Source organism: Gossypium hirsutum, chromosome D13 (assembly GCF_007990345.1).
Source record: "Gossypium hirsutum isolate 1008001.06 chromosome D13, Gossypium_hirsutum_v2.1, whole genome shotgun sequence".
Taxonomy (NCBI): domain Eukaryota; kingdom Viridiplantae; phylum Streptophyta; class Magnoliopsida; order Malvales; family Malvaceae; genus Gossypium; species Gossypium hirsutum.
Window position 1 is genome coordinate 51,187,791 of NC_053449.1, and position 13,919 is coordinate 51,201,709.

At 34.6% G+C, this 13,919-nt stretch overlaps 1 protein-coding gene across 1 annotated transcript; it reads left to right on the plus strand.

Moving 5' to 3' along the window:
- Positions 1-11,193: 11,193 nt before the first annotated feature.
- On the plus strand, positions 11,194-13,574 carry LOC107919629 (organic cation/carnitine transporter 4). Its single transcript, XM_016849052.2, has 2 exons — positions 11,194-11,688; positions 12,104-13,574. Exons 1-2 carry the CDS (start codon positions 11,241-11,243, stop codon positions 13,264-13,266), a joined length of 1,611 nt encoding a protein of 536 aa, XP_016704541.2. The 5' UTR covers positions 11,194-11,240; the 3' UTR covers positions 13,267-13,574.
- The last annotated feature ends 345 nt before the right edge of the window (positions 13,575-13,919 follow it).

Here is a 13,919-nt window from a genome sequence, read left to right on the forward strand (position 1 = left end):
TCATTTTTAAAATAGATATTGCAAAATTATTTCAAAAATAAGGAAATATCCTAGTGGTTAACTGGTAAATGGAAAAGCATGGAAAGTAGATTAAGGTTCTATGTTCAAATCCCTTCAATTGCAAAATAATTAAATTTTACACAATCCCTTCTTTTTTTTAGTGTGTGTTGCCAATGCCTAATTAAACCTAGGTATAAATATCATTTTTAACAACTTAGATCAGCCTTTAATCTCATTTTCTTCACCCTAGTTGTCCCTCCCTTCTCCTCTTCAATTTTTCTTTTCTTCTCCCCTTGTTGCTGCCAACATCGGCAGTCATCGGCTTCTGCCTGACTCAATCAATAGTCATTAGCTTTTGTAGGATGCAATCGGTAGTAATGGATTTCTGTAGCACCTTGTGCACCACCAACTGGAGATTTCAAGGAGATTTCGCGATTTAATCGCATTTATTCGTTATTTGGCAAATTTTCTACAATTATATTCATTCGGTGGTTTTACCACATCAAGCTTTGCTCGTATTCGTTGGAGTTTGGCTAACGGGTTCTGGGAAACTCGTGGTGTGTAGCAGATGATTTGGGTAAGAACTTCTGCATTGTATCATTTGCATCACCCCATGCTCATTCACCGTTTGACATCAATTTGATAATGGCTATGTAATGATATGAAATTCCAATGATGGTTCTGTGTTCCTCTGTTAATGCTAATATGTTTCGCTACATTTGATATTTATGTCCGTTTAAATAACTATTCAACTCACACTAAGCTTTCATAAGGTCACCCCCATAGTGTGTAACTTTTTTGGTAAACCTCGAAATTAGGATCGGACCCGGCATATGGAGAATCACCTTAGACCTCAAACTATTTTTAATAAGTATTATTAAGTCTTTATTGGTTTTGATTTGTAGTTTTTAATTATTGTTGGTATGTGGCTTAGTAATTTTTCATTTGGGGAGTGTTGTATGCATGGATTACTCAACCATAATATCCAAAAAATGCATGATATCTAGCTTACGTAAAATTTGACATTGATCCCTAATTTTTGTTGCATTAAAAAGAAATCGTTTTTGAAGAAAATAAATTGATAAGGTGACTAGATTTCCAAAATAACATGAATAATGGTTTTTTCTGGTGGATTAGTTAACATCAATTTTTTACAAAGTAAAGCGGCGAACAAACGTTTTTCTTCTAAAACAACACCGTCAACAATAAAGTGAATCTAAGTACACATGACTTAATAAATGAATGTTTTTAAGCTAACTTAAAGTGCAACTATGATTTTTCTCTAAAATGAGTTTATTTAAGGCCTTCAAAAGTAACGTAAGTTAACTTAGTCATTTTGGCGACTAATGTAGCATTCTCAATCTAGCCCTAACGTCTAGGCCGAGTTTTGGGAGGTTTCAAAGTCTCTAACTAACCAATTAGTGTTGAAACAACGGCTTGACTACCTCCGGCCATACTAACATCTAGAGTAAGAATATTGCACAAAAGATATAAAATAAGCAATGTCCACAAGTATACGGGTTAGGTTGTAATATAGTTACGACGAAGTAGGTAAGTACTCCGAGGATCGTACCTAAAAGAGGCGAGTACTAAATTAATTTTAACCTAAAAACAAATAGATCTAATTAGTACTTTAAATAAATCATATTATGATAAAATATAAATAGAAGTTTTTGGGGTTTTATAAATAAAGGAACAAAATAACATAAATAAAAAGAACTTCAAAAAACTAATTTATAAACTTTATCAAATCCAGCTATGGGTGATTAGCTTGATTTAGTTGTAACACCCCAAACACGGCCTATACGTTATGGCTGAATCTGACGATGTCACATCCTTTTCGAAAAATATGTCATCGCTAAATCCTCTTTTCTTTTTAACCAGTTTTTTTACTATCCTATATTAACTTCAAATCATGTCATTTGTTTTCAAAACATTATTCATTTACAAATCGTTATTCAATTTCAAAACATTTTTTTATTGCGGAAGCTTTTAAATAGTTTGCTTATTCATGGTATTTTTGATAAAACATTAATTTCATTTGAAAGCCCGAGTCTTACCTAACACTAGTAGATGTAAATCATAAAACCATATAAAATCCAAATTTTAAACCAAAATTCGTAGAGGCCATAATTACAACAAAATACTCCCAAATAAAAGTAAAATCATAAATTCGTGTGGCCACCACTGAGTCCTCCGCTGGACCGATCCACTTATATCTGGGGATTACCTGAACAAATTAAACAAAATGGGTGAGTTTACGTAAACTCAGTGTGTAATCCCCATGCAAATGAACAGACAGTAAACAAATAATCACAGTCTAGGCTTAAGTCCTTTTCAGTATCAGTTCAGTTTGGGCCTAAGACCATCTCAGTACAAAAACAGTCATGCAGTAGGGCTTTAGCCCATCACAGAATCAGTAGCAGTAACAGATATACAGTCACAAAAATCCTACCCATCCAGCCTCTACACACCATCTCTATCCAACCATACACTCCATATGGGGATATAATTAACCCACCCATCCCTACACTCCAAGTAGTACTAAATGCGGCACTAGACAACAGTTTGCAGCTGAGTTGCCAGTAAATTAGGCTCAAGGCCTTTCAGTAAACTTCCTCCAAACATTATAATTCCCCCAACCCAATGCAATGCAATATACAGATATGACATGCTATAACATAATATCATGCATGTAAACAGGGCATATAGTATCAAATCACTGGGACATCATCGGGCTTAATCATATCATTCATACAGTCATTTCAGTCAATTAGGTGTCTAGGTAAGCTTACCGACCCTACAGTAGGTCCACATTCGACTCGGGCGACCCGTGCAACCTTACCAGTAAAACAGTGAAAATGGGCCTACAAGCCCATGATGTTCGCCCGTGTGGGCCCACACGCCCCTGTGGCCCACATGACCCAAATTGGCCTTGGCCTCGTGATCCATTTTAATGTAATCGGTGCTAGTTAATTATTCATATGTGTTTCCACTATTTACTTATATGATCTTCAAAGCTGTCTACACAAGTCACTATTACTAAATTATTTGGATCTTAAGCTACAAAATTTAGAATTAAGATCCGCAAATTTTTCCTGAAACTAGACTCACATATCTTCTTACCATAGAATTTTTAGAATTTTTGGTTTTGCCAATAAGTACAGTTTATTCTTTAAAGTTTCCCCTATTTTGCTATCTATAGTTTTGACCTTTCTGCACTAAAAATTAATTATCTTCTCATACAGAATTTGGATGATGTTATCGTTTGTTTCTCATGAAAATAGACTTATTCAGGATTTTAAACATATAAATTATAACCCATAATTATTTTTATACAATTTTTAATAATTTTACAAATTCAGGGTACGGGATTCCAAATTCATTCTGACCCTGTCTCACTAAAATTCCAATATCTTATAATATGAAATTCATTTACTTACTTCATTTCTTCTATGAGAAACTAGATTCAAATATCTTTAATCCCATATTTTTTTTCATCCTCAAATTTGATTTCCAAAATTTATGGTGATTTTTCAAAGTTAGCCTACTACTGCTGCTGTCCAAACAACAAGCAATTTTGGCTTTTCGCCGAATCCCTTATTTTTGTGTTTCGGGTACACACATGGTATCGTTTCGCTGCAAATACGATCCCAAGCACTCCAAGACCTAAAAATTAATAATTAGAGCCCAATTTAGATCACTAATTAAAACTCACAACTGAAAATTGATAGCGAACCTAAACACTTACAGACAACGAACCGAAATTTCTAACGCTCAATTTGCTTGTGAAGCCACAACTGATTTCTGATTTTAGGCACTCTGTCGAAATACTTGTCCATCACTGCATGAAAATAACGTCTATGCTCCAGCATGGATTCAAACTCAAGACCTCATGCAATCAAACACTCCACTTAACCACTAGACCAACAGGCCCATTATGTTATTTGATTACCAACTATTAAACTTAAGCCCTTTAGGCCAGGTTAAGGCTTTATTTATAAAAATACTAAAATTTTCCCAAGTCATGGCTTGAACTTGGAACCTCCCACACACACCCAAAGCACCTAACCATTGAAGCAGATAAGTACTTATGTCACATAAACACAAAAACAAGAATTAAAAATCTTGCGGCGTTACCAAAACTAATTCTAATTTTGGGTTTCTATTCAACCAACTAATCATTAACCTAGTAGGATCTCACAATCTTCCACTAAACTAATGAGTCAGTAAAAACTACTTATGTAATATCCCTAAACTGGGTTTAGTAGTTTCAGGTTTTCAGGTTTTGAGCATGAATTTAGGAATTTATCAGGTTAATAGTAATTTTTAATTTAATTTAGGAGGTCAATTTCATTTAAAATCGATTAAACAATAATTCGAAAAATAAAAATATTTTTTGGAAAAATTAATTTTAAAGTAATTAAACAATTATTAGTGAAAATAATTAATTTTGGTCGAAAAATAATTTTAAAATATTTTTATTGGGGGTTAATTTGATTTAAATTTAAATATTAATTAAATTGGATTTAATTGTAAAATAAGGGAAATTTTGGAGTATTTATTTGGCAAATAAACCTTTAAATTCAAAATTTTTAAGAGAAATGATCAATTGGTAAAGTAAGAGAAATGTGGGAGTGGCTATTGGGCAAATTTCCCAATTTTTAAATTTCTAGTGGGTTGTTTCAATTTTAAACACAATGCATCTAGCCTACTTTTCACACCATTTACATCAGATTAGAGAGCTATAAAATTCGTTTTCTTTGCATGGTTTTAAAGATCTATCATCATATTCAACAAATTTCTTTCTCAAAATACTCTCTTTTCATCCGAAATTATTCACAAAAGTAGCCAAAAATATTCTGAAATTTCTCAAGATTTTCAATCAAAGGATTTAGAAGGAAAAAAAGGTAATTATTATTTCTAAACTTATTTTTATGATAATTAGAAGCATATTTACATGATTTGAGTGATAATTACATGATTTTTTTATCAATGTCATCTTCTTTAAAAGCTTAAGATGCTTTAATGGTGGACCTTGAATTTTGAGAGGAAATCCACAAATCAATGGATGTTCCAACTCAAAATGGGTCTATTAAAAGGTTTTTGATCTTATTTATCAAGGTTAAACATGTTTTGTAAGGTAATTTAAAGAAATTCGAATTTCATAATCTTCATGAACCGATTTTTTGGATTTTTGTGAAATTGATTTAAATGTGAAATTGATGCTTAGTATATGTTTATTTGGTCTAGTATTGATGTTTGGAAGTGATTAGGAGGGCTAGAGTGATCGATTTTGTGAGGAATCGAGTTTTCGACTTGATGATACAAATCCGATAAGGTAACTTTGAGTGAGAATTTCGTGTAGCCTAGTTGATGAAAATTTTTGTTTATTATATCTTTTGAAAGGTGGTAATATCTATTTTATCTCTGTTGAAGCTCTGAATCTTGAAAAGGATCGAGCTAATCGAAATTGAAGCTTAGATTTGCTTGGTTGATCACTTGGCTGTGGTTGAGTTAGTTGTGTGGTGAGTGTTATTAAAGGGCGATTTAGTAAATGACCCTCACTTATGCTTAATTGGATGATTAATTACTGATTGCAAATATTTAATTGATTTTTGGTTGGTTAATTTTGTAATATTATTTATATATGTTTAAGTGATGAAATTTTTGTTAAATGTTGGTAAGTGAGCATCTAGTGATTTTATGTGCTTGATTTGATTGATTATGATGGCGAGCTAAGCAAGTATGTTAGGGTTTTTGGTTCATGGTATGTCGATATTTCAATTGATAAAAGGACATTGGTAATAGGTAATTGGTATGCTAGATTTAATTTGATGTTAAAATGGTTATGTTACATGATTCACATATGCATTTTGGCACTTTAAATTGAGCACATTATTGACTAAAATTATATTATCAATGATTGATTATATTGGCATTATAGCATGGTGTATCCATTGGATATAGTTGGCATGCCATAGGATTTGTGAATATTCACCATATTGATATGTTATTTGTGAGCAATGAAGCTCTAGGTAGACTGATTTGGAGTAGATAAGGGAGTGTTAAGCTTGTTTCTCCACTCAACAGGACTGATTTGAGGAGATATAAGGGAGCGTGTGGCCTCCCGCTCAATCAAGGACTAATTATGATTCTAATTGGGAGTAAGGAGATCCGTTTATCTGATATATGATCACCTAATTAAGCCATGATTATATATGCCAATATAAATGTATGAAATGTTATATGCTAAATTGATGATTATATGTCATGATTAATTATGATTTTTTTTATACATGGTTGAGCATATGACATTGAACTATTATGGAATGATATTGTAACTAAAAATTTTTATTTAATTGGTTTCGATTTAAGCATGGTTTGGGTGCTAATTTACTCGTCGTTTTATTAACATTCACTGAGCATTTTAAGCTCACACCCACACATTCATGCAGTTAACTGACGGGATTGGGGAGTTAAGGAGCCGAGCAAGAGAGTTCCAAGAGATTAAGGCTTGGCAGAGATTTAGTTACACATTTTAGATATGTTAATTGGGCATTGCAGAACTTTTAAGACTTAGTTTAATTTTGGTTGTAATTGGACTTGGACATTGGATATTTTTTATTTTGGATGGTTTTATAATATTATATATGCATGTTTGAGTTTGATTATTGAATAATTTATGGTGTATTGTTGCTTGATAACACGGTGTATAAGGCATGATGTTTACACTAACTATTGTTTAAATGAAGCTTCCATAGAGTGGTTTACTAGCGACTAATGTACACCACTTGTTTAAATTAACCGGTGGGTTATATGCATGAAATTGAATGTTTGAATTAACCGGTGTTAATAAATTCAATTGAAGGTGTATGAATATGTATGATATTTAATTGTAGCTAAATCGGGTTTAATTGGCCATTAAAATACTCAAAATAGGGTTTAAAGTCAAATTTTTCGCATAAAAAATTGCAGTGGACTGTTGGGGGTTAGAATTCTGGTCTTTTTAAATTGGTTCTCTAGTCTGTTTAAATTACAGATTAGTCCTTAACTTGATAAGTCTAAATACAGCCTTAAATGATAAGGAAACTTGATAAAATTTTAGGATTAGACTTCTAATTGATAAATTTTGTTAGATATGAACTCAATTTAATATTCGGGTATAGTACTGATAGTTTGAAATTGTTACGATTTAGTCTTTAATGATAAAACTTAAATTCTGAAATCTTTAGGGCTTACATAAATTGACTAAAAGACGGTTGGTAAATGTATAGATCTAAATTTGGGTTAGTTTAACTATAGGTGGTAAAATGACAAAAATGCCCTTATGTTAAATTACTTATGAAAAGTTTAAAATTGGTTCAAAAATTGCTTCCGCATTAATAAATAACTAATAAATGGATAAGATTGAGGTGTTATAAGGTGGGGTGTGTCTTGAGAGGTTGTTAGCTGGAGAGTCACTTAGGTAGCTAATGTAACGCTTCGAATTCAGGCTAGCCCATCCTGGTCAAGTTTGGGGTGTCACAACTGATCTCTCGACCTCACAGTTCAAACCGATTTAGGGATAAGGTGTTCATGGATAGGTCATACCAATTTTGGGTTAATTCCCACCTAAATGACTTATTAGGGTCATCAGGCCTACTATTTTTAAGTTCTTCCTCTCCCAAACAGCTGATCCGTTAAGAAAATCCTACATAGTAATAAGTTAATCACACCTTCACTCGCTAATCCCTCATAAGAGGATTAGTTCCTCATAGATCTCATAAACACAATAAACTTGACAAAGAAGATATGCATAAAGAATAAATCAATAGTAAGGTTTAGAGAATCCTAAATTTTATTGATTGACATAAGCGCAGAATCCACAAGATTTAGATCGAATTTATAAATAAACTTCTCCGAATAACACAAAATAGAAAAGAACTGAAATAAACCTAAAGCCTAAAAAAAAGGAAGAACTAAAGATTAAATTTACAAAGAAAAACTTAAAATATCAAAAGTTGTCCTTTAACAAGTGTTTAAGAGCCTATTTATAAAGTTAGGGTTGTCGTCGTCCTCAACACTAGGTCAGCTGACGTTATCGTGTTTAACTTCTGATTGTGCGAACTAAAATGTCATTGGCTTGTAAGTATTTTTTGTATAAGGTCAATATCGTGACACCCTAGTGTCTGTGTCACGACATTGAAGATAGTATGCTCAGCTTCATGGTAACTTCAAGGGTGTGTCACGATATCCATGGTTATGTCGCGACACCAAAGGAAATATGGAAATTCTTACATTCTACTACCTATATTGCGACCTCAAATTCCCCGTGTTGCAACACAGCGACCAGTATTGAGTTCCTATGCCCTTGTATAGTCTCCTGCACACTCACTAAATACGTTAGTTCACCTTTAAGCCTCATTTGGCCCCTAAGGTCAAAAAAAGACTCAAAATACACTTTTTCTTGAATGTAAACTAAACTATAAAAAACTCAACTAAAACATAATAAAAGTGATTATATTCAAGCTCCTCAAGTGCGAAAACTAGTTTAATCTGCTACACCGTATTACGACAGATCACTACTATACATGTTTCGCATGGATGAAGGTGAGCATCTTAGATGTCACATCATTCAATTTATTACTCTTTTAAATGATTTAAAGAATGTTGAGATTCATATTGACGATGAAGATCAAACTATGCTATTATTGTGTTCTTTATCCCTTTCATACAAGTCTTTCAAGGAGACCCTAATTTATGACAGAGATAAACTCTCTTTAAAAGATGTGAAGGGTCATTTGTTGAGAAAAGAAAAACTTGATAATGAGTTTGGTTTGGATAGCAAGTTAGATAGGCAAGCCTCAATTTTGTTAGCATCAAGGAATCAAGACAAGAGATGTTGCTATTATAAGAAGTTAGGTCACGTCAAGGTAGATTGTTGCAAACTACAAAATAAGAAGGTTGCTGAGGGCAACGAGAAAGAATTAGTTGATGCTAATTTGGCGAACGATAAGGGTGATGATTTCTTGTTGGTGTCGACAAGTGAAAGTTCCAAACTTACGTCCGAGTGGATCCTAGATTCGGGGTGTTCTTTCCACATGTGTCCCAACAGGGACTAATTCTCCACATGATGATGCTGGTACCGTTCAGATTAGGATGCACGGTAAGAAAATTGGGACACTATGAGATGTCAGGCATGTGCCTGATTTAAAGACAAATCTCATCTCCTTGGGAAATTTGGACTTGATTGGTTGTAAAATTAACATCAAGCCAAGCAGTATTAAGGTATTACGTAGGACTCTCATTTTGATGAAAGGTAGAAAGATTGGCAGTCTTTATGTTCTGCAAGAATCGAAAGTGATTGGTGAAATAGCATGTCCCTCGTTTGTTAAGGAGTCAGAGTTAACTCGTTTAAAGCAGAGGCAAGTTGGTCATAGGAGGGAAAAAGGTATGATCATTTTAAGAAGTTCTTTATTGGGTACAATTTTTAGAAAAATAAAGCACCGCGTTCATGGAAAGAATACCCAAGTCAAGTTTGATTTGGCAGTACACAAGTCAAAGACTAGAAGTCTTTCAATTTCAAAGTCCAAGCACAACTTGGACTCAGTTAATATCCTGCAAAGTTCAAGATAGGCCCGTGGCGAGCTTTAGAAAAGAAGGCATTGTGGAAATACGAGTCAATGTGAAGATTTGTGGAATATGCCTCGCATTTCAGCATAAACAGTATGTGATGTCGCAACAAAGAGGAGCTCTTCTTCCCGACAAGTAGCTGATGTCACAACGAGAAAATAAGCTTCATCCCGACGACGCAACCATACTTTGTCTTAACGAGAAGAAAGCCACGTAACAACGAGGCAACGTGTTCCTCAATTTTCTCTGTTTTACTTCTTTCAGTTAAACATTGTTTTAGTTTCCCACTTAAACTCTAATTAGTGTAGATTATTTCAATATTATTTTACCTGCAAATTTAGACTATAAATAGGCCATCTACAACCCTAGAACCTATAACACATTTAGGTATTAACTTTTACAAGCTTTTAGGGAATTTTTTGTTTAAGTTTTGAGGGTTCTTTTTCGGGTTTTTAGGGTTTAGTTTTTATCTCCATCTTTGTACTCTTCGTTTTTGCCAAATTTGTGAAACTATCTTTGCCCGTGATTTTTATCCTCTTCGGAAGGGGATTTCCACGTAAATTTTTTATGTTTGATCTCTTTAATTTTTTCGTTATTTCTCTTATTTGTTGCTTACAAGAGTTTATCCCCAACATATCCAATACTACCAACATATCTCGAATACCACTAGTGTTCATACTTAATTAGAAGCTTTAAGGGACGGCCTCTAATTAGCCATAAGGAAAAATTGGAAGTCAAAACTTATTCCACCGTGGTTATCACTCTTGATAGCAATTTAAGTTGCTAATTATCTAGTGTATTCTCATCTATCAATTCAAGTTTCTCTTAATTGGATTTGAGAACAAGATCCTGAAACATGTTGTCAGGGAAGTGAATAAGTATGTGAATGTGATGGCCAGATTGGGAAACAACGTATCTCTGAGTGTCACTAGTATTTAGGTTAGATTATGGGTTTTAAGGATGATATAGGTGTAAACAAATTTGTATGAATTAAATTATAATCAGATTGATTGAATTGAATTAATATATTGATTCAAAATAATGCAAATTATTTGTTGACTCGTAAACAGGATCAAACTGTAATTTATCTACCAAATGAACCAATTAAAAGCTAATTAAACCGATTTTTCTTTGATTAAGATAAGCTTTCATGGTCCGGAAAAAGAACACTATTTTTTTGACCGAATTTCATTTTAAATTAATGTAGCAGTCAGCTAATCCTTTTGATTATGTTTTTTATCTGCTTATGTCTGTAATGAGTAATCAACCTCTGGAATTGTTGGAGCTGATGCTATGTACCCAACTATTAGTTAGCTCTTGAATACACTTTTTTCTGAATAATAAAAATTTCAAATCAAGCTCCTTTTTTTCCTTCAAATGAGTATCAGACTGACGCTTTTATTATCAAGGATAAAAATATACGAAAATCTCAAATCAATGGTTAGATATCCATCCACGTGTCGAGTTCACAAATCATCACACCAAGTCATAACCCAAAACATATGGAAATGGAACTTTCCCCTATATATACTTACATCTGTGTAAATGGGATCCTAGTTCCTACGTTGAATAAAAAACATTAATTTACACCCAAAAAAAAACTGCAAAAAAATAAAAACAGAGCTATGGCTACCGCGGGAGGATCAGAAACCTGTAGCCATGGCTCCTCCTTAGATTCATCTTTACTCCTTCCGACCAAGGAACCCAATTGGGAGGCTATACCCGAATCCGAATCCGAGAAGCTTTGCATAGACGACATGCTAGATGTGTATTGCGGAGAATTCGGGTCGTGGCAATTGAGACACTTTGTTTTAACGAGCCTGGCATGGGCGTTGGAAGCTTTCCACACCATGGTTATGATATTTGCGGACCAGGAACCTGGTTGGCGGTGCGTGGAAGGGTCCGGATCACGGTGTGATGAGAAGGCTGAAAGTGTTTGTGGGCTTGAACCAGGGTCTTGGGAATGGGAGGGTGGTCCGGGAAGCTCCACCGTGGCTCAGTGGGGATTGGTTTGCAGGGAGAAGTATAAGGTTGGGCTTGTTCAAGCCTTGTTTTTCGCTGGCTGCATGATTGGTAACTTGTTTTCACCTTATCGTTAGGTTATTAACGTTACACTAATGTAGTTTTAGGAACATAACATGTTAGTTTTTTCTGGCATGGAAACCATATCTACATGGCGCAATAAATGCATTTGTGGACCCGAAATTTCATGGGAAAAAATAAGCATTTCTTTTCAGAAAACTGTTATCTGATCGAGCAATTACAGATAATAGAAATATTTTCAAAGAAAGAAAAAGGAAGTTGATGATCAAGTTGAAAGCTAAAGTTCAGACATGAAGATCGTATTCTTGATGTTGATAATGTGTCTGGGTTCTACTATACATTTTCAATCTTCCTTTTGAATGTAAAGAATCACTCGTTCATGAACATGGTGAATGCTTGAATTCATGACTAAAACTAAATTTTTCTACACAATTATTTTTTTCAGGTGCAGGAGTATTTGGTCATCTATCAGACTCAAGCCTTGGAAGAAAGGGTTCCTTGAAGACAGTTTGTATCTTAAATGCCATCTTTGGTTGCCTCACATCAATAGCCCCAGACTACTTCACGTATTTGCTTCTCAGGTTCCTAACAGGGTTCAGCACCGGTGGGGTTGGCCTTTGCTCCTTTGTATTAGCCACCGAACCAGTTGGTCCAACCAAGCGTGGTGTGGCTGGAATGTCCACATTCTATTTCTTTTCAACCGGCATTGCCTTACTTTCAGGCATTGCTTACATTTTCCCTACATGGCGTGCTCTTTATGTCGCCTCCTCTGTCCCCTCTATCCTTTTCCTTTTTCTCGTTATTCCATTCATCTCTGAGTCCCCGCGATGGTACCTTGTTCGAGGGAAAATAAATAAAGCGATGAAAATCATGCAAGCCATAGCCAAATCTAATGGCAATAATCTCCCTGAGGGGGTTATCCTAGCACTGGATGATGAAGCTAATGATGCTTCAAATGATAACCAGAGTATCTCCAAGGAAGCTGTCTCTGGTTCCATAGTAGATGTAATCCGATCACCGGTCACCTGCATTCGACTATTTCTTGCAATCGGAATCAGCTTCACTTGCTCAGTTGTGTACTATGGCCTTAGCTTGAATGTTGTCAACCTTGAGACAAATATTCACTTAAGTGTCCTTCTTAATGCAGTGGCTGAAATGCCAGCATTCACGATAACAGCAGTTTTATTGGATAGATTTGGGAGGAAGCCATTGGCAATTGGGACACAATGGTTCAGCGCAATATTTTGTTTAACGGGGTGTGTAGTGGGGAGTGTTAGGATGCGGGAAGTAATCAAAATGGGCTGTGGGGTTTTGGGGATATTTGGGATGGCTGGAACTTACAATCTGTTGTTCATTTATACAGCTGAGCTTTTTCCAACAGTGGTGAGAAATGCAGCCCTTGGAAGTGCAACTCAGGCGGCCCAAATGGGGGCTATTTTGGCACCATTTGTGGTGGTTTTGGGCGGTGTTCTTCCGTTTTTGGTGTTCGGGATATGTGGATTGGTTGGTGGGATGCTTGCATATTACTTGCCAGAGACACTGAACAAGCCATTGTATGACACCATGAGGGGGATTGAAGAAGGGGAGGCTGACTGGAGAATTACTTGAAGCCATATTTACCATACCTTTGTACCATTGCCACAGATGGTCAACTTCACGACATTTTTTAGCATTGAACAACTGGTAACATATGCAACAGAAATAAGATGCAGAAATAGAGAAATTAAGGCCTAAACAGTTGAGTCATTTGTTTGTTGTTTGGGATTAGGGTTTGACCGGACCGAATGGAGTCCAAAAATTTGTTTCTTGTCATCGTTCAAATAGCTATTCAAATTCTGAAATAACCACATAACGCAAATTCTCAATAGAGACCTGAAAGTCCGAGAAAAGTAATTCAAAGGATTCAATTTTTAGTAGCTCATTAGTGAACAGTCTATGTGTAAGAATTAAGCTAAGAAAGCATTGGATTTTGTCTTTTAATATAATCAAAATTCCCATAAAAAGGAGATTTTGATCTTTAAGGAGTTTGATGATAAGGTCTCTACTGAATAAATACTTTATTTAAAATTTTGTGTGGATTAAAAAGAATTAGAGATTAACATTACCTATAATTAAACAAGCTCTTATTATTGTATATTGAAGACTCATAAATATTAGTTAAGACGAGAAAAAGAGAGCATTTTATTTGACCATGTAGAAACTATTTTTAGTGCAAATATTATAAGCAAGCTGAATTATGTTCGTCAATTTACATCTAAATT